The 24,937-nt window shown below is 39.1% G+C and overlaps 3 protein-coding genes across 4 annotated transcripts in view; all 3 read left to right on the top strand.

Annotated features, from left to right (window-relative positions):
* The window catches only part of LOC143327616 (cysteine and glycine-rich protein 1-like), a 314,154-nt gene that overhangs the window by 166,749 nt on the left and 122,468 nt on the right, over positions 1–24,937 (top strand). The gene's annotated exons all lie outside the window — the stretch shown is intronic.
* Positions 550–13,755, top strand: LOC143329137 (immunoglobulin-like and fibronectin type III domain-containing protein 1). The gene is made up of 24 exons (XM_076744892.1): positions 550–568; positions 1,225–1,233; positions 1,445–1,567; positions 1,643–1,782; positions 2,075–2,174; positions 2,308–2,334; positions 2,643–2,685; positions 2,764–2,959; positions 3,585–3,698; positions 3,780–3,942; positions 4,063–4,335; positions 4,498–4,899; positions 5,346–5,470; positions 5,639–5,780; positions 5,888–6,181; positions 6,291–6,590; positions 6,937–7,113; positions 7,235–7,363; positions 7,522–7,830; positions 8,757–8,842; positions 8,969–9,161; positions 9,761–10,057; positions 10,437–10,756; positions 13,621–13,755. Exons 1-24 carry the CDS (start codon positions 550–552, stop codon positions 13,753–13,755), a joined length of 4,116 nt encoding a protein of 1,371 aa, XP_076601007.1.
* LOC143330529 (protein phosphatase 1 regulatory subunit 12B-like) lies at positions 16,375–24,142 on the top strand. Of its 2 annotated transcripts, XM_076747191.1 has the most exons (7): positions 16,375–16,744; positions 19,944–19,960; positions 20,136–20,274; positions 21,174–21,275; positions 21,621–21,671; positions 21,786–21,836; positions 23,826–24,142. In XM_076747191.1, the coding sequence occupies exons 1-7, from the start codon at positions 16,643–16,645 to the stop codon at positions 23,910–23,912; spliced, it is 549 nt and encodes a 182-aa protein (XP_076603306.1). In that variant the 5' UTR covers positions 16,375–16,642; the 3' UTR covers positions 23,913–24,142. The 2 variants fall into 2 exon arrangements, with proteins under 2 accessions (XP_076603306.1, XP_076603314.1); XM_076747199.1 differs by lacking the exon at positions 21,786–21,836 and having other exon boundaries at positions 16,516–16,744.

Genomic DNA, 24,937 nt, shown 5'->3' with positions numbered 1-24,937 from the left:
AGTTGTGCCATTGCTGGTTTTTGGTCTAAATACACTATACTACAAAATGGCTTATTTGTGGCCATTTTTGCTATTTTCTGACATTTTGTGAACCAAACAATTAATGACTTAACTGTCATTGTCTCACTAGATTCTGTAACACCCATTTGAAAATCAAACTATAGCGTGTTTTCTTATTGAATACTTCTGAATGGGATTTAAGCTTTGGTACGGTACCTACAGAGTTAACTCAGCACAGTTAAATCAATCCCAAGACGACAACAGTTCCATATGGTTTAAGACCTGATTTTACTACAATAATTGTAGGACACATTTGATTCTGCACACAGTTGCACGATGATTAGCCATTTGGCCCTATCTATATTATGCAGAGGAAAAGACTGAAGCCCCAGGGTGAATGAAGCAGCTCTGAGTCATTATGTGGTATGATGCTTGTGCAGAAAGAGGAGTAACGGTCGGAATTTCACAAGCTGTTGGATGAACTTTGTGTTCTGTACTGAGTCATCCGACAGTTGAAATCCTTGTGAGGAAAAGGCTAAAAAAAAAAAAATGCCTCACCCATCTGGTGGTTCCAAGGTTCGAGTTAAAAAAACAAGAGCAATAGCGCTATTGACACTGTGGCTCCTCGACTTCGGCCTCAGAAAAGCAAACCATCTTGAAAGACACATTTTTAAAACTGCATTTTCAATTAGATTTTATATTGGGTATGTGTTTTTGTACATTTAACGTGCACTAACATGACCTTTTATGATCTTCTGCAAAGTTCTTTGCAATCACAAACTGCAAACGTGTAAGTAAAATTAACTTCTTTTATATGAGCAAAACAAAATCTGGTTTCTCACACATTTTTCCCAAATTCATCGGAATTTATATTAAAATCAATTAATGACAACACTTGAGCTGGTTTTGAGGGGTGTTGCCATATATTTGTGTGCCTCTAGACAAAAAAAATCGATACAATTCAGTCAAACATGGTATATCTTAAATCTGCACAGTTCAAGAAATGAAAGGTCTTGCCATGTTGTAGCAGCTGTAATGGTTGACAAAGACAAAGGAAATACTGACCTCTTGTGAAATTTCTGTGTAACTGCAACAACACACAAAGCACTTGTGAAGATGTTAACAGGTCTTCAGTATATCGGGACTTAAAGATAATATTGCTGCTCTTAAACATTTAAAATTGGATGTTTAAATGCTGTGATCACTTTTGAGATATCTGGCAAGAAACAGGTTGTTGGTCATCGTTCTCAGGTTGTTCAAACTCATTTTAACCATATCCTATCCAAGGGTTTTACTCAGGCATGTTTGAACAGTGTCAATAATGAATATAACTCTGCTGACACACAAAGCATTAAGAACATCTGTATTTTCTGTTTCTTTTGTCTGTGGTTGCTTTAACAATCTCACACAGCTGACTTTGACTGCTATTTCCTGGTCTTAACAGTGGCTATCCAGAAAAGATCCAGAGTTCCTGGGGTTATGATCACTCAGTATGTTGAGCAACTCCCTGTAGGAAAGTCAACACCTGACTTCAGCCGGAAGCCAATGGCTGTGACCACTCAAGAGGGTACATAATAAGTAAAATCATGATTACAACAACATCAAACACTATCTACAACTATATCACTGTTGATTGTTTCAGGTAAAAAAGCATTTTTCAAAGCAATGGTCAGCGGAGAGCCGGCACCAACTGTAACATGGGGGCGTAATAAAGGCGAAGTTGATGACCCTGAACACTACAAAACTAGATATGATGAGAGACTTCAAGAGCACATTCTTGAGGTGAGAAAATATTGTTTAACCTCTCCACATTGGACAAAACACAACCTAATGTGTATCATACTAACATCACAATGCATTCTCCTGTACTCCTACACATGCTGATCTGTAATAAGTATTCATATTTTTATTATATTTATGCAAAAGAATGAGGTACTACAAAGTTAAGAACTTTGATTTGTCCTCAAAGTATTTCACAGGATTCAATTAGAGACGTTCATTTGTCACGTCAATGGGAGCCAGAACCTAATATTCAGCACTAAAGATGCAATCTATGACATTACTTCTGTACCAGATACTCAGTGTAAAAGCGGATCAAGCTGGCCCCTACAAATGCTTTGCCACCAACGAGTACGGAAAGGCTGTCTGCACTGCAACTCTCACTGTAATTGGAGGTAAAAGACCTGATTATGTGACATACTACAATATGTTAATTGTAAATTAATCAAATTACAGTATAATATGAAAAAAATACATTTTGACAATTCACTTATGGTTTCTTGTGTTTCTATTCATGCTTTTTTCCAGCTGGCTTAAAGAAGACAGGCCAGGCAGGTATGAAATTTACCACAACAATATGAAGAAGCTTAAGTGATTCTTTCTTTCATCCATCAAGCCACATCTTAATTTTTTAGAATGACTTTCATGATTATGTTGGGGGGGGGGGGGGTTTCCTTAATTTGGGTCTAAGCAGTAATGTTGAGCGCTGTACATTGTGTTACTTTTGGGCGTTTCTACATGTGAAGGTTTTGGAAAGATCCATACACAGAGTTTAAACAAATACTATAGTGGAATTGTTTGGCATTAAGGAAAAAGCGTCCCATGACTTTTCTTCTAATTTAAATCTGGTTTTCTTTCCGCAGGTGGACAACCACCACAGGATTTCAGATCAATGCTTAAGAAAACGTAAGCTCAAGTCAAACATTTTTAAATGTTTACTGCTGCAAATCCCAAAAAACACACTACTCTGTTCCTCTTTTTCAGTGTTGTTGTCACCAGAAAAAAACAACTCCCACCAAAGAAAGAGGGAGAAATTGATCCTAAGCTCTGGGAACTGCTTATCGGTGCACCAAAGAAGGACTATGAAAAAATCTGCTTGGAATTTGGTGTTACTGACTTCCGCTGGATGCTGAAGAGACTCAACCAGCTGAAGAAGGAAAGGCAAGATGAGCAGGCAAAGGTACTGTACTGTGTGCAGTCTGTAACAACTGAATTCGGACTCATGTATTCTGAATCCACTCAATGGTGGTGAGGTTTTAAACAAGGTTCACAACTGATTTGAGCTGTGTGAGTTTATAACATTCGCTTAAAGGAAACGAAAACCTGGTGGCACAAATATCAGCTAGTTTGTTTATTTTTGGCTGACTTTAAAGAGTAACTCAACAGAAGTATGTAAAGTGGCGTTGCACTCTCTGGTTTAAAATCTCAAGCCTGTTCCACCAGGGGTTGTGGTCAGCTGTGCTTTGTAATCACATCCACTAGCAATGTCACAAAGTACTGGAATACACTTGTGCATCACTGCCGCAAGGTGAAAAACTAAACATTGGAGGTCAGAAAGACATTGTCAAGGGAGTTAAATTACTCGATAAAAGCATTTCTCATGCAAATGGGTTTAAAAGATTTGCAAGATTCCCTGGTGCATGGGGACAGGTTTTGCCTGAGGCTAAATTAACCTGGTGCATCTTAAGTAAACATCTATGCTCCGTTCAAGGCCACTTAAGATCAAAATGTCATGGCTTCAGCAGTGAAGTTCAGAGCAAAACCTGCAGATACATACACAGGACTTTTTAATCCTTCTTTTGCAGGTCCTAGAGAAAGTGGAAAATGTGAAACAAATAGAAGTAAAACCCAATGGCAGAGCTGAATTTGGCCTGGACATGACACTGTGGGATCCAAACAGTGCAATAAACTTGTACAAGGTGAGTATTCCAAGATAAAGCATTGCTGCTCAAATAACAAAGAAATCAAAAAATGTAATCTAACTTCTTTTCCCTAAAAAGGATGGGACAATGGTTCCATATGACGATGATGAAAATTCGAAGCACTGCCTTAAGAAAACTGGGACAAGGTATGTTTTCAGCATCAAAGATCCTCAACCAGAAGATGCTGGATTTTACCAGGTTGATGTTGAAGAGACAAATGTCCTTGCAACTGACTTTCAAGGTAAAGAAACTGTAATAAGGATGACAGTTTTGCCAGCTGGCAAAACAATTCAAGTATTTAAGAAAGAGTCAATCAGTTAATCTACCACTTCATCCAAATCCACCCTTCTTCGTCTCTCAGTGCCTGCTGTGGAGTTCATAGCCAAGATTAAGGATGTGAAGGCCGTGGAAAGTGAGGATGCCATCTTTCAGTGTGTCTTGTCAACACCCCTCAACAGAATTGCATGGTCAAAACAGGATTCCTCACTTGAACATGGAGACAAATATGACATCACTGTCTCAGAGGACAAACTAATTCACACACTGAGGATTAAAGGCTGTGAAATGGCAGATAATGGAGCATATCATGCCATTGCTGGAATAACCAGCAGCAGTGCCTCTCTCATAGTGAAAGGTGGGACATCTCTGTTTTTTCTTCTTAATATATTTTTGATAAATATCAGTCTACTCTTGATAGTGTGATACATGGATATATATAATCCTTCAATATTCTCTTATTTAAAAAAAATATTTCAACAAAATAAATGATTTAATCCCACTGCTTGTATGTGTTCAGCTGATCCAAATGGTCGTAAAGGCCGTACCGGCACCCAAACTGGGAATCAAGATGACCTGACTAAACTAGCATTGGACCAGCAGGCTAAGCTACAAAAAGAGAAAGATGACTTGGATGCAGCCAGACGAGCACAGGCTGAAAAGGATGCCGCAGATGCAGCAGCTAGAGCTGCATTGAGGGATGGAGGAGATGGAAGAGATGGTTCTGGTGATGGGACTGGTGATGGTTCAGGTGACGGGACTGATGATGGGTCTGGTGGAAAAACTGATGGAGACGAGGGTGATGGGGATGGCAAGAATAAGAACCTACTGACAGATGGAGAGGACAGAGATAAAAATGATGATACGGATAAGAAAAAGAAGCGACTACGAACTGGACCTTTGGTTCCTGACACTGTTCTAGGTAAAATTTATTGGGTTTTTATATGCTACATGGTCATTCTCTAATATTTTCACTGCATACTGTATCAACATCAACAAGGTGAAATAAGTTACAAAATGTAACAGTGAATGCTATGTTTTTAATGTAGAAAAGGTAACAGATTGTGACATAAAAGGTCCAGAGTGTAAGATTTAGGGGGATCTACTGGAAGAATATGGCAGATATGGAATAGTTCTCCTACAAGCTCGGAGGGGGAGGGTAAGGTGAGAAGGTGTTCAGCTGGTTGCAGTCTGCAACCTCACCAGTAGTTGTCCCCAAAGCCTAAACACTGAACCTTTAATACATCACATATACCACCTTTCATAAATTCTCATATTATAATTACCAAAGGTGACATACGACATGACGATAATACACACAGTGACTTTGGTTATTTCTAAATTTTGAATCTGTTCTTACTGTTGCAGATCGTGGTGTTCAGCTTGTCAGTGGGCTGTCAGATACTGTTGCTAATGTTGGTGAACTGACAGAGCTGTCTTGCAAATTAAGCAGCGAGACCTCTGAGGGACGTTGGTATAAAAATGGAAAACTGGTAAGTCAACTATTCAGGAGAGAATTGTGGGTATATAGGATGACTGCCATGCATATAGCTGTTTCCCAGCTTGTAAAACCATAAACGTCCATTTTAGTCAAAAATATTGTTTGCATATCTTAATCAAAATGTTTGTTTTATGAATATTGAATCTTTTTATCTGACAAGCTAAGCAATGAGGATGGGGTAACAATTATCAAAGATGGAGCCTGTCACAGGTTGATAATCGATTGCTGTAAAAAAGATGATGCAGCTGTGTACCGGTTTGAAGCTGAGGGCCGTAAATCAGAAGCAACACTAAATATACAAGGTCAGGATAAAAATGAGTAACATGGTTTGCCATCAATTGCTGAAGTATCCACTGTTTAAAGGGCTTCAGTTTTTGACAAAAACTATTTCTTTCTCCCAAAATTGAAGATCCACCAAAAATCGATGCTGAGGCACTCGGAAAATTCACAAAACCAGTCATTATAAAGGCAGGGGAAAATGCTGAATGGAAGCTGCCATTCTCAGGTGGGGCCCCTGTGAATACACAGTGGTACAAGGATGATGACGAGCTTTTGCCTGGCCTCAATGTGAAGATTGAAACATCAACTACTGAGAGTAGACTACGCCTTACTAAGTGCCAAAGGAAAGACAGTGGAGAAGTCAAAATCAAAATAAAAAATGAATACGGTACAACAGAGGCAATTTCCAAACTTATTGTACTGGGTGAGTTGACAACAGTACACTAAAGTTTGCCATGTATTATACATTGTACTGCACATAAGGAGATAGATTTGTTTGCTGTTAGTATGAGTTATCTTCATTTCGTCAATAGACAAACCCACACCACCACAAGGACCAGTGGACATTATGGAAAGTGCTGTAACGTCTGTTGAGTTCAAATGGAAACCACCAAAAGATAGTGGTGGATGCCCAGTCACAAACTATATCATAGAACGCCAACAAGTAGGGCGTAATAAATGGTCAAATCTTGGAGAGATCCCTGGCAACAACCCAAGTTTCAAAGATTCAGATGTGAACCCTGGAAGGAGATACTGCTACCGGATCAGAGCCAAGAACACAGAAGGCATCAGTGATTACCTGCAGACAGAGGACATACCAGCTGGTGTATTACGTAAGCATAAGGCTTTGTAGTACAAGGACTACTTTTGCTGCTGTATGATGAAAACCTCTTAAGTTCCATCAAACAAAAGGTTACAATTCTTTGTAGGTTCAGACTAGTGTGAACTTCACTGCCAGTCCATTCAAATGAAAACACTCTTTTCCAATATATCATGCTTTATTTGCCAAACATTTTTAAGTTCTCTTGCAAATTTCAGCTACCTATTAAATTTTGTTTGGTGAATAAAGCTTTGGTGTACTGTAGCTGTGTGAAGTTTTATTTTTGGAGATAATAGGAAGAACAGAAGAATATAACATAACAGCATGCAATTGACAAAACATCATTTTTCCAACTTCAGGTTATCCTGGACCACCAACAGCACCTAAAGTGGTCAGTGCCTTCAAAGACTGCATCAATCTGGCATGGTCTCCTCCATGCGACACTGGAGGAACCAAAATAGTAGGATACAACTTGGAAAAGAACAAGAAAGGCACTAATTACTGGAGTCTTGTAAATCAAGGAGGGCCTATTACAGGTACCTAACTCATATGACACGCTGCAGGAACACACATGATTTTTTTTACAGTGCTATGTATCTGCATACTTCAATGAGTATTTCTAGTGATATGATAATCATTTCATCTTTTTTTCCACAGATACTAAGTATGCAGTGAAAGACGTGTTTGAAGGTGCAGCATATGAATTTAGAGTGTCTGCTATCAACCTATCTGGTGCTGGAGATCCTAGTATTCCATGTGACACAGTAATTGCAAGAGATCCAATGAGTAAGCCAGTCACACTCTTCTTTTGTGCTGCAGTTATCATTACTGAAAATTATGCAACTTGTGCCTTACAGTGAACCTACAACCTACTGTTGTCTGTAGCTGTTTCTGCAATATAAAAGCACTGGTCAGCTAATAACCTCACATTACTGTAATTTCAGAACCCCCAGGCAAAGTCACAGACCTGAAGTTAACATCCTCCAATTACACCACAGTTTCACTGGCTTGGACTAAACCTAAAGAAATGAAAGGTGTAGAGGATGAAGCCCAAGGGTACTATGTGGAGATCAGACCAATAGAAAGCCTTGAATGGACCCGCTGTAATGCCATTCCAATTACACTAACATCCTACACCGTGCTTGGCTTGAAGGCAATGGCCACCTACTGGGCGAGAGTAATTGCCACCAATTATGGAGGTGATGGAGAACCTCAGGGTTTTGACAATTACATCATTGCCATGCCTCCTCCTGGTGAGAACATTTTACATTTAAATCAACAACTTGACAGTTTGGTGAAGATGAATGAATAACAGTTTTCTCTTTGTTTCCACAAATGTCCAAATCAGGTTATATTCAGTATCCGCACAAAGTCATAACAAATATTTAGCTTTTTTTCCATAATACATCTGCGCAGTGCACTCTCTTCCTTAAAAATAGTCCTACAGCTGTAAAACATACTGCACATCTCCACACCAAGAAAATATCGTCTGCACAGCAGCTTTACTGTCTTTATTTTCTGTAGTGTTTGTACAGTATAGTTTCTTAGAATATTTTAATATCCATGGATATTAGAGTTGAAGGAAGGGATTGTTGAGACAAGACAGAAATACAGGAAAGGGTTTAAAATAATTCAGGGCATCCCAACATGAACAAAATATTATTTTGTTTTGATTTTCAATATCTAATACTGAAGTTCAAATGCAGCTTCCAACCAACCTTAGCAATTTAAAGGCATGGTACAACAACAAAACACCACTATAATAGGAGCAAAGTGACTTTTTTTTGTTGTTTTTAACCAAAGGAGTTTCATGCATATCACTGATACGGGATGTTTGTCTGTATATGTATGTATTAAAACTGCTGGCTTCTGTTTATTTAGTCATGCCACCTGGTGGCTCAGTCATTTGCAACACTGCAGGGCAGAAATAGGTTCACAGTGTGCAATGCTATGCAGTATTTTGAACAGCTGGTGTACCCAGAGATTGGAAATGGACCTGGGTTTATACAAATGCTGCAGTGATTATTTTTTACAAATGTCTTCATCCTAATCTTGTATTATTTCCTTAAAACATTACTATCTATGTCCACAGGAAAAGACAACAGAGTATACCAGACAGTTAGCTAAATTGTATAAATACCAGAATCTAAATAATTTGTTCTAAATTTCACCCTCACAGTAAAGCCAAAGTTTAAAGATCGCAATATGAAGACCTTTGTGGTGGTAAGATCTGGAAACACAGTTCGTCTGAACATCAACTTTGAGGTATTGTGCCAGGCGTTTTCTTACTGATGGTTTCTTATGAGAATGTATTTTATTGTGTGAGGCATAACATAATCAGAGTTCTCTGATTAAAAAATGAAAATTTGATATGTTCTTTACTGTCTACAGGCCTCCCCACTGCCAGAGATCTCTTGGCTAAAAGATGGTACTCCAGTGGCCAAACATGTGACAATCACCAACTCTGATAAAGGTTCTCAGCTCCTTATCCCCACATCTGAACGGTCTGACACAGGCATCTACACCATTACTGTCAAGAACATTGTTGGCCAGGAGAGCTTCAACATTGAAATCAGAGTTACAGGTGAATCTCGCTGGGAAGAGTTAGGTTACAGAGACTGCATGCACAAATTACAGTCGGATTTACTGGATCCAAGTGTTAAACTGTTAAAAACATACAAACATACAGCAAATAGAAACTGAGCTGGAGACAGATACTGCACATGTTATGGACTCCATGTAGGAAATAAAGTTTGACAAGCTTTTGTAAGTCAGGCCTAACTGGATTTTCAGGTAAGGAGATAGTATTTTTTCACTAAGCTACAGTAACTTGCGCAGATGGCTGCAACTATCAGTCGACACTCATAGTTAGAGGGTTAAAGATAATCTGAAGTAACCTACACCATCCAGTGTCAAAGGTTGAAGGAGTTTTCTTCTAAGTAATTTCTTCTCTAATGTAACACAATTATCAACAACACTATAAAATAATTTTTCTGTGGTTTAAAGTCAATACTATAACATTGTTGGCTACTGGTTTGTAGAGCCACTATAAAGACAATATTGTTCCAACCAAAACTTCGATGTCTGATCCACATCATAATAGTAGGACTCGAATTGAAAATTAGCAAACTAACCCTGTAATATCAGTAATCTAGATCTCTTTGCCTCTAAATCTGCTTTTAGACGATCCAAAGCCTCCAGGTCCGGTAGAGTTGGATCAGAACATCCCGGGAACAGTGACTCTGTCCTGGACTTCATCTCCAGATGAGAAGAGGGATGATAGACTACACTACATGATATCCAAGCGGGACTCCTTCAAACGCACTTGGAGGACAGTGGCAGACAACCTCTTCAACAATAAGTTCACAGTTGTCAACATTTTGCCTGGACGACAGTATAACTTCAGAGTATTTGCTAAAAATGACATGGGTCTTTCACCGCCTTCAGAATCCCCCATGTTTGAAACCAAAAAGGAAAAAGGTTCGTGCCTCCAGCTCAATCACATGGATCCTTGGGCCGTCTTGCATGTTTTAAGGTCTATCCACAGATGTTCAATGATTTTTTTTTTCATGACTTTTGGAGATCAGTCCATCTTCTACTCATTTAACTAGGGGATAATGAGGGTGCCCAAACTTTTGCATGCCACTGTAGTTACCAGTGCACATACATGTCTTTATGAATATAACCACTGAGTCAGAACAGTATTGGTAATGTTCATAGAGAGCCAAAGTAAAACCAGAAGCGAGTATTAAGAAAAACCTATTCATGGTCACATTGACATTTGCTATACTGCAACAATTCTGGAAAGTATATCATAATTCAGTGAAGCCCTAAACTATATGTATTTTTTGCTTTTCAGAAAAGTTCAAAGTAAACATGCCAGAGACAAAATCCTTGGACTTCGAATCACCTCCATCATTTATCGTTCCCCTGAAGAGGCGCACAGCTCCACAAGGCTATGAGTGCTACATGAGCTGTGCAGTTAAGGGTGATCCAGCTCCACGTGTGACATGGTACCGCAACAATATCAGCCTGAACACAAACACCAACTACCACATCACCAATGTATGTGGAGTCTGCTCCATGCTCATCCTCAGGGTGGGACCCAGAGACTACGGAGAATACAAAGTTGTCATTGAGAACAAACTTGGGACAGCTGAGTCCACAATGATGCTGAATGTCAGAGGTATCCACTTGTAAAAGGTTAAAGAATCACACGTTTTTCCGTAAAGAGACAGACTAATGAAATATTTGGCTGTACGGTGTGTAGATGTATCAAACTGACAGGATAAATATGTTTCTTTGCAGAGTGAAGAAGAACTGCAGCTGCTGGAGAGAAGCTGAACCAACAGATTCTTTACTGTGTTTCCAATCAATTACACTTTAATTTAAATTTAGTGACACCTTATATTCATTTTAACTTACTCCATTTCACACAAGTGTGAGGCACCACTGTTTAATCACTTAATAACTTTAGAAAGCAACAGAACACATTCATTGTTTTGGAAAAATGCTATATGTTGTACCATTAAACTTTGGAGATATTTCATCATCCTGCTTGGATTTATTGAAGATGTAGTCATATTTTCAATTTTTTGAGTTTCCCTGTGTTCAATTACTTAAATTATATGAAACAATCCAACGTAAAACACTCATTAATTTCCATAGCCCTTAAACAGAGCTACAGTCACTAAACATTTAGAGGGAGTGGGATTATTGATTATTAGCACAACTGGACAAAGTTTTCATCAATGGATCCCTGTTTTGTTTGCATTTCATGCATGACTACATACATGTAACACACAAGCACTACATAGTGTTGCACTAGGTTAAGCTCAGGGCTTTGTGATTTCCTGTAAAGTCTTACATGATTAGAAAGAGACTGCACTGTTTTATCTTGATGTCTGTGTTTAAGCTTTTGTCTATGTCACGCTTTTCGAGAGGAGCATTATTATTATTCAAGGGAGAGCCCATGAATCCCTTGTTTCTCTCATACAGTAAACAGGTTTCCATACAAATACAGAGATGTTGCTGTTGCTGGACCTGGTGCCTTGCATGAAATTACAAAAAGACAGTCTGAGAAACTGTAATTACTGCCTTCTATACAACGATACATCTGCTGCACACAAACATTCCTGTCACCCAGTTCCACCGATGGATGGTGGGTGGCATTCACACACAAAGAAATGTACAGTGAGCAATTTGAAAATGACTAAAGAGCAACCCCTTGAGGTGAATCTGCAGCCTGCTAAAATGTGAGTGAATTAGAACCAGAGGTGGGAAATACATTTACTCAAGTGATTTACAAAAGTACAGTTTTGAGGTACTTGGAATTTGCTTGCATTTTTAATTTTTTTTTTTTTTTTTTTTTTTATGCTCCACTGAATTTCAGAGGAAAATACTGCAATTTTACTCGAATACATGTATCTCACAGCCTTCCAACAGTGCAGATAAATTAAAAGCTCGTCAAATATGATGCATGACTGCAAATAAACACAACAGCACAAACCAGCTAAAACATTATTCGCTTGCGTTCACATTTTATCACTCTGAAAGGGTTTTTTTTTTTTAGTTCTGTCATTTTGAAATACATCTTGCTGCTAATACTAATGCACTTTTACTTAGCTAAAGTGAATGCAGGCCTTTAACATCCAACAGAGCACTTTTACACTGGTATTTACTTAAGTGGTGGATCTGAGCACTTGTTCCACCCCCGACCCCAGCAGTTGCTTTGAATAATATGGGGGTCTAATGACTGACATGGTCAAAGGGTCTAACATAATACACAACATGATAGCAAATACACAATTTGCTGGATTCATCTCACTGAAGGCACTTACCTTTTCAGGGCCTCTCCTGCTGCCATGGCCAGGCGCAAGTCAATGACGCCCCGACAGGACATTTTGTTGGACTCAGCAGTACCAGTCCAGGAGAAATATAAACTCCAATGCTTCTCCAGCTTTGTTCTTCATTAACATCTTCACCGTCGGGGCCTCTATAATGGGGTGGTTTTGTGTGTCGAAGAATCACAGACCTCCAACAGGTGATGGAGATGACGCCCGCCAAGTAACTAAGTTAGCTAGCTAACTTTCAAATCGTGTTTTCTGTCGGGTTGGTCAATTCATTGTAAAAGTCCAACATTTTCTTGTTCTATTTCGTATTGCCGTGTAACAGAGTGAAATTAAATCGACAACAGGTTTTCATGAAAGTAATTTCGGCGTTACGGGGAGAATTACCTGTCGCCATGAAGTATCGTTACAAAATGTTTGTATCAAGCTAGCTAAACAGAACGTTACATTGCGGAAATTGATGACTGGCCTTCAAAATAAAAGAATTACGTTTTTAAATTTTGAAGGAACGAATAAATATGAACGAATTAACTATTGGACAGGAAAATATCTAACAAAGTACGCTTGAGTTACCTTAAGTTTGAGCCATGTAAAGGATAATATGAAGGAAAATATTACTCTGTGACTTTATTTTGAAAATCAAGGGACGTAAGACGTTTTAAAGTGGATGGCTTGGCACGTATAGTCGCACCTGTTGATATTTTAGCACGTCCAACTTCATGGTCACGTTTCAGTTACATTACACAGCCCCATCGGTTATTGTGAAATATAAATAATGCTAGATATCTTTTATTATTAGCAGGTGTTCTATGCAGCATATAATTTAGTATCACAAAATATGAATTGAAATATTTGCCTGATCTGGAAAATTAATTGTCTCACAAATCAAGGTACCTCATCACAATGCAAAAATCCGAAACATCCTGTTGCTGCTGGAGAGCAGTCCTACTCAGTGAAACACTGCCCGCAATGGCCTAATACACCTAAGGCTATAAATGAAAGTATAAATGATGTTTACATTTCACTGATAGTTTTTTCGTCTCATGGTGGACTACAGTAAGCCTATACATTTGTAATATCTCACAAGTTGTGAGTCACAACCCCAACAGCTCAGTGTGACATAAATCAATGACAAGAACAGATTGTTTGCACTGAGTCAAACCACATGGCTAAATAATTTCTCTCACTTTCTAGACTGATACAGGTTTGGCTGTGGAGGAGAAGGTCTTTGCCCTGGAGGAAGCTCAGAGGCAGGCTGAGGAGACGGCTGAGGTTGCCCTGGCCACATCGGAAAAGCTGAAGGACTCCAACTTCTACTTGCAGAGCTGACGAGCAGGTTGCATCATTGGAGGCTCTTCATGCACAGTCAGAGGGACGAGCCTCTGAGCTGAATGCACTGAAAAAGTCAATGCACCTTCATAATGTTTATACAATCAACCAGAAGATGGCTGCAATAAAGTGAGCTCAGTTTGATTTCAGAGGTTATCTGCAACAACCTAGAAGAAGTGTTCATTATTGATGATTGTGTGCGTTTCAGGGAGCTTGTAGAGGCAAAGCAGGCCATGCGTGCTGAGGCATTAGTTAGTTTGGTGCAGATGACTCTAGATGAGCAGTTTTTCACTTCACAGACCCTCCACAGCAGCATCATGGCTCAGCTGCAGACTTTTCACACTCAGGTCACACTCAGGTCACAGAAGAGACTGTAGACGGTCATGTTTTGGACGAGTCTTTGAGGACAAGGTATCCAAAGAAGTTGTGGAAAACTATTAGAGAGCAGAGGAAGCTCTTTTTTTAAAAAAAATTGTGAGGTCTTCATGGACGAAAATGAAGAGGATGAGTAGTTGTACTGCTATTTGTCCAGTAGACTGTAAATCATTGCAGTTCACCACTACTTCCTATAATACACAACACTGTGATTTTTTTACATGCAGCACACTTTCTTTAACTCACAGCTGCTGATCTATAGTATTTATTTTAATCTACTTGTGTGGTTGCCTGACATATAGATCGTGTCAGGTCCATCACCGAAAAACATGAAGAGTTTTCTAGAACTTTGATAACTACCTATGTAATCTAATTCCATACAAATATATATATATATATATATATATATGAGGGGGGGTTCTGTATTCTGGAGAATACTTACATTTTATACATGCCGAATGTGGTGAAATCGGCATGTGAAAAATGTAATTAACTTTTCATCCATTTACACGATTACAGTATGAGAGCATGAAATGTAAACCGTTCATTGCACAGTGGAAGAGAAAATGAATCTGACTGTCCTTTTAGCTTTTAATCTAACACAACTACACATGTCGAGCCCTCACTGCAAAGTTATTTATGGTACAAGTGCACATGCTGAATACATGTGGGTACAGATGATTCCAGTCGTACATACTGTTCCCTTGTCATGAAACCCTTTTGTGAAAAGGTTAAAGTACTATTTTGTGCCAGCAGGTGGTGCCTGATTACTACCATAATGATGAAGGATGATCAACAGATTCGATAGAGGAACCAAAAGACTGTCATTGAAAATATTTTGTCATACAAAAAATGGAATTACTACTTACAGCTGGCTCCATCTAGCTTCTAACATCCATCCTCCTCATGTCGTGTAGACTACATTTACTCTTCCATGACATCCTGTCTGAACAAAGCACAGCAACCACATGTCATGTATATGAAATGACTCTTTATTTGCCATGAGGCTGCATTTTAAAGCTGGTCTGATTTTCTGAAAAACATTCTAGAGTGGAAATTCTGCCCAGAGACCAACTGACCTGTTAATGTTGTTTTTTCTTTTAAAACAGTATGAATGATGGCATAAATTATGGTTTGACTATTAGAACTGAACTCATCACTGTTATATCACACAGTGGTTATATGTTTGTTTATATAATATGGGCAAAAACACCAATAATCATGTTTATCTCCCAAGAACAATAAAATGATTCCCTCTATTCAGAAATATACTGTGGGGTGATTCCCATCAGTATCACTGTAAGAATGGAAATTTGTGAATCGGTCTTCATTAATTCTATGATTAGATGACAGCAGGTGCAGGCGAGGTCTGCTCTGACAGCCAACGCTGACTCAGGCTGGAATTAATTAGAAGCAAAGTGAGACTTAAATGATGCGCCTGGTGTGCATCAGCAGCTGAGACCGCGAACACTTGTCAGCCTTCCAACATTCAAGATTGTTTAAGATGTCTGTTTAACACTTAGCAAATATTTTGTGTTGAAACCTCTCAGCGGCGGCATATTTGCAATGAAATATATCCGTCGCATTCCATTAGCACTTACAGCACGAGGAAGGCACAGATAGCCCACCCCTTTAGATTCCCTTTTTAGGAGAATAAATTGCAAACAAATGACCTGTGCTAACATAATGGATGCAACTGTGTCATGGAACATACTCAGAAAGGTATGTAAGCTCGTCTTAACTGTCAACACATGCAGCCTCCAGCTTCATTAAATTCGAGAGATCTGAGAGATCTCACACTAAGCTCGGTATATTTGTGCTTGTTGTATTTATACGCTTTCGTCTCGCCCTAACAAGAAGCCATGTGTGCGTGTGCATCTATCTACAATGCACTGCATGTATTCTGAAATGTGCTTCCACTTTCAGATGTGCACTTTACAAGTTGTTTTAATTGCGGAGTTACCATTTTTTACAGCCTTGTTTAAAAAAAAGTAGAATAAATCACTTATTTTTAATGCACAGGGAAGTACACTGTCACCAACATAAGCGCATGACATACAGTAACAACATGAAACCATTTCCACATTTACATCTAACCCAAAAACACAATTACTGAGACTAACAATTTAGCTTTACTTTTTCCATTTTTACTGACCTCGAGTCCCTTAAGAGCCCTTGTGAACAATACTGCTGTCAGAACCATGTGTCCACACACACACACACACCACAGCCCGCCTACTCCCCAGTCCCACCACTTCCTCCTCAGCTCTCACACTTGTGCAGCTCTTTCACTCTCATCAGATATTCAATGTCTCACCATCACATGAAGACCATACTCCAGAGTTCTCACTTAAGCTAAGGAAACATCAGAATTTCCTGCCGGTGGATAGTAAATACATCAATCTTCATCGTCTTTGCGACCTTTTTGTTTGAGAGAAACTTTTTGAAAAACTTTTTGGAAGTACTTTGGACCACATTACGGCTGCATGCAGTCCCTAGCAGCACGGGAGCGATGTCATCTCTACTTTCTCACAACAAAGATCAGCCGTGCATTGCAAAGTCGCTTTCTGACTCCTCTCCAGCTTCATCCACTGCCGCCACCAAGAGCCTGAGGGTAAGCGCTAATTGTCCTTAATCTTCTCAGTGTCTGTTTACTTAGAGGAAATGCCATGCTTACATAATTCAAACACTCACATCAAAGTTCAGTCATTGTCAAACAAATGTCTTTCTAACAAGCCACAGAGGTATTCCTCTGTGTTTGCATACTTAGAATCTTGCCATATATAATTCAATCTGTACTCATGGTACGGTCCACATGATCCATGTCAAATTATGTGTAGCCATAAATGACCTAATACTTCCTCATTTGAAATGAATTTGAGTCCTTTTTTGGGAAACACTGTTTACACATTACAGCTGTTGGAATGCAACTCGGATCTAAAAGCAGAGTTTGGTGTAGTCAGTGACTCTTAACGTGTTCCTGCAAAGCTGTGATGTCGTTTCATGCATGTTGGTGCTTCAATGACAATTAATCATATATAAATAATTACATATGATGTTGTTTCCATTTGTCCAATTTCCATTTGTGTTTGTTTATGACAGTTTTTCTTATATATATTATGTTTTTTATAATATGCCACAGTGATATCCAAGATAATGGCTTTTATGTCTCATAACACTTTGACATGCTTATAAAGGCTGTTAATAAAGAACATAAACTGTGAAACAACAGTGCATGTTGATGTGCATTAGCACGGATTAGCAAAATTTGTAAGACTGAGGCAAAATTGTAATGAGAAGGTTGCCTTATGTGTTTGTGTGAACTAAGAATCCACTAGGGACGGATAAATGGAGAGACACAGGGAGAGAGGGATACAGGAAGAGAGTATGAAGAGAGAAAGAAAACAGGGGGTGAAAGACAGGATGACAGGGAACAGAGAGAAGGAGGGATAGAGCGCTTAGGACTGGCCTGTGGGAACTCAGATGCTGTATTTATGGATGTTTATCTCTGTGCTAGTCCTACGGGAAGCTCACATTTTCCACTTGGGAATAGCTGGTCAGCAGGCAAGAAGTTCCTCATAGGATGTAGAAAGGCTGGAGGACAGCTTAGTGACAGAGACTCTCACATAGTACGTGGGATAAAATGTCACAAAAGCCTATGTTTCCATCAGCATCTGTTTATGTGATGTCGCTTAATCTAAACCAGAGCGTGTTCCAAGTCTGCATACTGTATATCATTAATGACTGTTTACCAAGCATATCAAAGTGTCCAGAGACAGGCCTGGAGGAGCTGACATCAGAGTCTGGTGAGCAGCCAGAGATCTTGTAAATGTCTGAGCGGAGGCATGTCACTGTGTTTGCACATAGTGTCGGTAACTCAAAGCCTTGGTTCTTCCTCACAGGAATTCGCTCGGCACCTCCATTAGTTCCTTAGACATGTAACTGTTCAAGCACTGGTCACCAGTCTGCTTTTTTGCTTTAGTTTACATGCAGTAAGTCTTTATGTTGAAAAACACAATACAAAACAGGCCTGCATGTACTTTATGTCTGTAGGAATAAGTAAAGCAGTGCATCCGTACGTCTCTGGTATATGCAGAAGTAATTGCTACAGGAAAGATAATTACCTCTTATAAACTGGTACATATTGATTGTCAGCACTGGTGAATGTAATAAAACTGAAAGATGGGGCGCCCCAGCAGTAGCTCACTTAGCAGAGTGCGGAGCATGCATCAAGCTCAGTGGGATGAGTTCAGCCCCATCCTGGGCCCTTTGCTGCAGGACATCCTGCCCTTCTTCCCTGCCTCTGCTGTCTCTCTCCAGCTGTCAGTATCACAATAAAGCAGAAAAAAATGTTGTATATTTTATGCAAAGTACTTTGAATTCCCTTGTTGAAAAAAGTCTACAGTCATGCCAGCGACTCTGTGAGACTGTAATTTGTCACAGCGGTGCTTTGAGCTAAATGCTAACATCAGCATGCTAACATGCTGATGCTAAGGTAGGTACTAAACACAAAGTAGAACTGAGATTATAGGAAAGTCAATAATTTTGCAGGTATTTGGTCATAAACCAGAGTAATGGACAAAACAAGATTTGAGCTGACGATAATGCAAAATGAAGCTCGGTCATCACTGCAGTTATTGCAATTCACCCTGAGGGGAATAAGAATGTCTGCACTAAATTTCATGGTAATCCATTAATAGCTGTATGGACATTTCACTCAAAACCATAAATATGAACCTCATGGTGGGGTAAAGAGAAAAGGATCATTATTAGACATTATAGGACTCATTGTGTGAGAATCATGAATGTCTGCACAAAATTTCATGGAAATCTATACATGTATTGTTGAGATATTTCATTTTCAACCAAAGTGGCGACCAATGGACAGACCAATGCCATGTGTGGCTGAAATAACCTCAGCACTTACAATATGATAAACAAACATAAATAAGTTTATTTAAATGAACTTGTATATATATACAGTACAGTACCTGCACCTTACACTGGGGTTCATAATAATCTTACTGGTGATGTTGGCATTAAACCTCTGTCCCTCACAGTCAAACAAGCTGTGCTGTTTTATGCTACATTTTCTCATCTTTTTAAGGGAGTGCAAGTTTTTATTGTTCAGCTGTTGTTTGGCTCTTTGCTGTCACACTTGAAAATCTCTCATCATGGACACCACATGAACCTTCCAGCTTCAGCAGGCCATAATGAACAAATTGTGAAAGTCACTGGCAGAGCTATTACCTTTTTTGGATGTGTTTACTTATCTGTGCTTGTCAGTTTATTTAAGGGATCATTTCCTCTCTCCTTCTTTAACTTAGCTTGGTATGTCAGACCGCCATAAACCTTTTCTTGGAAAGCTGAAAAAAGAAAAAAAAAAAAGTCTTTCATGAGGAATTCCTGGTAATGTCACTTCAAAGTACTCTACTCATGTACTGATAATGAATGTACTTGCTGACATTGTACATGTAATAAAATATGTCCTGTGTGCATTTCAACTGCGTGGTTACAATATTACGCCAAGGAAATGGTCAGTACACCAAAATACAACCTCATTTGTGGATATATTGTTCCTCATAAATCTCACATCATGACCAAACAGCCTGTCAGGCAAATGATGAAGTCAAGCTGTTGGATGTCATTATTTCTGCAGTAATGAGCATCTAGTGAAACAGAGGATGGGTCGTGATGGGGTTGAATGACTTGTTTGTGCCATGTAAGGTTTAAGTTGGGATTAAGTAACCTTCACCATCCTTACAATTACGTTTCTGTTAATTCAGTTCTAAAACATTTCTCCTCTATTTCAGCATGAGAGACTGTTGAGGTAAGCACCCTCTATTTTAATTCACACCATTAATACATATAAAAAAATCAATTATCGCCTGAAAGAATGACAGAAAAGAACAGGGCTCGATCAATGACTCAAAGATAATAAACTCTGACAATAACTGAGCTCAACCTCAGTGTTGAGCGGTTAAATACCTCTCTTGTGTTTTCAGATTGAGCTCATCTGGATCCTCTGACGTCTCCAACGACACATCAACAAACCATGCAGAGTCCTACTTCTTACGGAGGGAGAACAGACTGTCTGCAAGGAAAAAGGCGGCAGAAGAGACTGCAAACAATGACTATAAAAAGGCAGGTGGTGCAGTTCACATTTTGGTAATATCTGGGAAGACTGTTGTTTTGCTGCTCAAGTAACAAGAGAACTGAATGTGATCACTTGACAATGAATTAACGTACATAAAGAGTGTGTATTTATTCAGCCAGTGACTTTCAGCACACAGCCTGCGTCTTAGTGCTTTACAGAGTGGATAAAAGGACATCTTATACATGCTGGCTGAGCATTTGTCAAAATCCAGTGAAAATAAAGGTTGCTGCACCGCCTGTACAGAAATTTCAAAATAAAAGCACACAATAAAATGTCACATACAAATAAAATTAAATCTATTGGCAAAAATAGATTCACACAGTACAACAGTAACGTGAACAATGAAGAGCTGTAAGTTAATTGAAGTTTTATACAATTGAAATATTCAATATCTTTGGGTTTTCTGGCTGTTGTCATATACTATGATAATACTTACATATTGAGATTTAGCAGGTATTGTGCTTCCCATATTCACCATCTTAGTTAGCTGTTAGCATGTAATCATTTGATAATTAGCACCAAACAAAGCCAAACACAAAGTATAGCTGAGGTTGATTATAGTGTTTAAACCAAATTCAAATTTAGACCTCATGATGGCGCTACAGAAGAAGTCAGAGGAAGTTAACACTTACACCTGAGAGGAACATGCATGACAAGACAAGATTTCATGGCAATATATCCAACAGTTGTACAAAACTGTACTCAAAATTAGGAATGTGAACCTCTTATATCTGTGCAAACCTTTTTGTCAATCCAGCTGGTAATCTAATCTAATCTAATGTTGAGCTCAAAATGTCACCCTGATGGTCAATAAGGTCATTAGCTGCAAACTGTGTGGTGTGAAAACTGTTCAAAATGGAAATCCTAACAGGTGCATATGTTGTAGATGTATGAAAAGGCAGTGGCCACCAATCAAAGGCTCAAGTCCAGGTTGGAAACAAGTAAACAGGAACTCGCCATGATTCAGGACCAGCTGCAGAGAGCACAGGTACAGTAGTCAATGGGTCAGTCCGGATTCATGAGTGTGAAAGAACTGAAGGAAATAATTGCAGAGGAGGCAACTGAAAGAAAACCAAAAGTTTCTCCAACTCGTACTTTAAATCATTCAGATTTTTTTTGTCAGTACACACAGAAATGTAATACGATAATGTGATAGAAATGTGACGTGAAGGATAGCAGGAAACTGCAATGTGATTACTGTTAGCTTCCAGGTCTGAAATTCGGAGTAATAACAGTGAACCACTTTAGAGCTTCTGTGTGGATGTTTTATATCACACCCGTGTGCTCACTGTCAGGAAAATGCATCACTCGTTATAACCTTTCATTGTTGCAGAAGGGAAGACCAGGAGACTGTGGCTCCAACATGCTCGAGGCAGAGAAAAAGGTAAGAAGTCTCCATTTCACCAATGCTCATAAACATGTTTTTTTTTTTTTTTTTTTTTAAATTCAAGGTTTTTTATTTACCTTGATTCTTTTTATTAAATGTTATTCTTCATAGGAAAGTTGGAGTCTAAAAAAGAGGATATCAGATATGGAAGAACAGTTGAAGGTAATTCAGATATATTAGTCCTGAACATGTGTTATTTACTTTGATATTCACTCCCATTTTCTCCCATAAGAAAATCAATCGTCAACAACATAGTAGGATCTCTTACCCAGGAGAAAGTTATGCTTATCTGACACAAGGAAAACAATAAAGCATCAAATCCAAACAGTGTAAAGTGTCTGTGGGACTTGGAGCCGCCGTGTGAGCTGCTCTGTCTACGGAGGTTTCAGCTGACATCATTTGTCACCATTATGCTCTGCTGGCTGAGGAATGTGTGAGCACTTTGACACTGCAGCGAGTGAGCCATCAGTATTCATCTACAGGCGAACGTTCACAAACGTCTGCTGTGTTATGCCCAAGAGGATACAAACAAAAACCTGTTGTTATCCGTGAATGAGGGGTCGAAACAAACATGGGATGCTGGTCCGAAAATAGACATACACGACAGAGGAGCAGTGTTACGTGTGTGTAAATGAGCAAGTGTGGTCCAATTGTGTCTGTGTGTCACTGAATGTAAGAGGACAAGAGTATGTGTGTTTGCATTTGTTTTGTTGTGACAAATTGTCCAGAATTGTGCAGCTCATTTCCTTTCTGGAGGAGGTTCAGGCCTCAAAATCCTCAAAATACATTTTTGAAATTGTAAATATATTGTAATTTGTAATAGAAATCATCTACAATCACAAATGTTCCTTAGACGTTCTGACATAAAACCAGCGCTATTGTTACGTTCCCAGAACGTTCTGGGAATATTACTTGAATGTTTGGTCTTAGCTGGGACTCACATGTTAATGTGTTGACAGCAATAGTTACAATAAGTTGTAATCATTCCTCTGGTCCATACCAGCCATGACGAGATCCTTTCCTAACATGATTCTGATGTACAGTAAGTGAGGCAGAGTGAAGTCCAGTCTTTGGAAAATACTCATTTAGTTTCTCTGTCTAGGACTGATGAATCCCCGCGTTAGCTCCAGCTGACCTTCAGCATTTTAGTTTGAAAAGAGGACTCTTCATTTTATCCCTTCAAATGGAAGCGCATTAGTAACGCATCCTCTTCATAGCCAGTTTATGCAACTTCAAACTTAAAAATTGGGAAATATTGTGCTTTTTACTCCACTATATTTGCCTGTCAGCTTTAGTTACCAGTTTTTGATTTCTCTCCGGTTAAAACTGTGGATCTCCAGAGTTGGTGGAGGATCAAGTGTTCCTTTATGAAGTGACAAAACTCTCCTACATCTTAAACTATGTAGACACATCTTTTAGAATATGATTCGTTGCTTTAGATTAGACTACCCAACAGTATATAAAGTAGCTAAAATTGTCTCAGTCTTAAACATCCACTGCAGCAAAATGCAACAAACCCATGAATGCAGCAGTAACATTACATCACATAAAACACTGACAGGCACCATTTTTCTTTTGAGTGTTGAATATTTATTTTAAAGAGTATTTTCACTGTGTGATCTTCCTATTTTTACTTCAATGAAGGATACTTGACCACAGTTATCACCACTGGATTACAGCAACTAATAACTCACATACATATGGACATGTTTGTAATGTTTTGAGACAGACAGTGTGGATCACCACATACTGTATGTGCAGCCTGGGTCTTGTATGGAAAAGCATGCCTTTGTTTTGAAGCAGTAGCGTAACAGATTTGCCATGAGTCTTCTGTTGGGCCCCAACTCTTTTAGCTCTGTTGATATGATGGAGGATGAAAAGGTTGCTGGAATTGCCAGGAAACAAAATCAAGACCTTTGTGCAAGGGATGTGAAATTACTGCCAGAATGTGAGTTAACCTCCAAACCGGAATTTAAGGGACAATCCACAAAATGAGCTGTGGTTAGCATATGGCAAAAATTAACATACAGCATGTAAGGTAGACCTCTAGTGTCTGGTTAATGAATCTGTTTCTTATACTGACCATGATGATGAGACTCCAGGTTAACAGAAACATGTACCCACTTTAGTGGTCTCGTGCTGTTTCTTCAGGTCAAAGCAGAGCTGAAGATGGAGAACCAGAGACTGAAGGATGAGAACGGAGCTTTAATCCGGGTCATCACTAAACTGTCCAAGTGAGAGATGAAGGATGAGAAGACGAGGGATGACACCAGAAGTCGGATCTACACCTGCATTTGTCCTATCCTCAGAAAGATGAGGACAGATTTCACATGAGCTGTGAAAGATTCCCGTTACTGTACTGGATCTACAGTCGTAACACATTCCCAGACAGAAAATACATTAAATTAAAATTCACATTGTATATTGACTTTGATATTTCTACATAAAGGCAAATACCAACATGGTCATTATGAGTGTTTTTCTTCACTTCACTTCAGGGAACAGAGAGTGGACCTTTTCTAAAACTCTAATCATATCAAGAATATCCCTGCATACATAAATGGACAAAGTATTGCAGGTATTTCCACTGACGTATTGCCATGGAAACTGCAACATTTTGTTCACTCCATATGCAGACCTTGAAAATTGGCTCTGGGCTATCATGGACAGCGGATGATGGATGAGCTGCAATTCTCTGGAACGTGGGAGTGTCATCTCTGATTTAAGAGCTTTACCTTGAAATATGATGTCACGATGCCAAGTTTTTCCTCTTAACCGGCAATATCAAAACACTCAAATGCATAAAAGGTGGTCGTAGAGTAAAGAAAATGCCCCTTATTCTGCCTCACAACTATCAGCACTTAAACAAAACCAGACCTGCATGTAAAACACAAATCAATCAATTCACGGTGAGTGAAGAGGAGGTGAGTCTTCAGGCTCTATTTTTTTAATATGAGTAATAACTCACAGAACAATCTGACATCCAAACTATTCTGGAGCTTTCAGTCCCGTCCTAAAAATCATGTTAAGATCGAGATAAGCACAATGTGATGTGGCAAAAGTGAGATTGTTTTGTCAGCTGCTGTTTCTAGAGTTATAAATGAACCCCGACCTCAAAGCCAACATGAATCAAAAACCTTTAAAGTGCTCGAAAACTGAGCTGAACTCCAGCTGCTGATGAAGATCACGTGACGCGACCCAAAGCTCCAGAGGAGCGACTCAATGAACCTTGTGGTGAGACTGTTCTGCTAACTGCTGCTGGA

Source organism: Chaetodon auriga, chromosome 2 (genome assembly GCF_051107435.1).
Source record: "Chaetodon auriga isolate fChaAug3 chromosome 2, fChaAug3.hap1, whole genome shotgun sequence".
Lineage (NCBI taxonomy): Eukaryota > Metazoa > Chordata > Actinopteri > Chaetodontiformes > Chaetodontidae > Chaetodon > Chaetodon auriga.
This window is presented reverse-complemented; position numbering and strand designations above follow the sequence as displayed.

What these genes read in the sequence shown, in the direction of transcription:
- LOC143329137 (XM_076744892.1), top strand. An exon ending in CATACCAGCTGGTGTATTAC is followed by an intron (nt 6,591 to 6,936) that starts GTAAGCATAAGG and finishes TTCCAACTTCAG; the next exon opens with GTTATCCTGGACCACCAACA. An exon ending in TGAAACCAAAAAGGAAAAAG is followed by an intron (nt 10,058 to 10,436) that starts GTTCGTGCCTCC and finishes TTTGCTTTTCAG; the next exon opens with AAAAGTTCAAAGTAAACATG.
- LOC143330529 (XM_076747191.1), top strand. Translation starts at nt 16,643, where the DNA reads ATGTCATCTCTACTTTCTCACAACAAAGATCAGCCGTGCATTGCAAAG. An exon ending in CAAACAATGACTATAAAAAG is followed by an intron (nt 20,275 to 21,173) that starts GCAGGTGGTGCA and finishes CATATGTTGTAG; the next exon opens with ATGTATGAAAAGGCAGTGGC. An exon ending in ACCAGCTGCAGAGAGCACAG is followed by an intron (nt 21,276 to 21,620) that starts GTACAGTAGTCA and finishes TCATTGTTGCAG; the next exon opens with AAGGGAAGACCAGGAGACTG.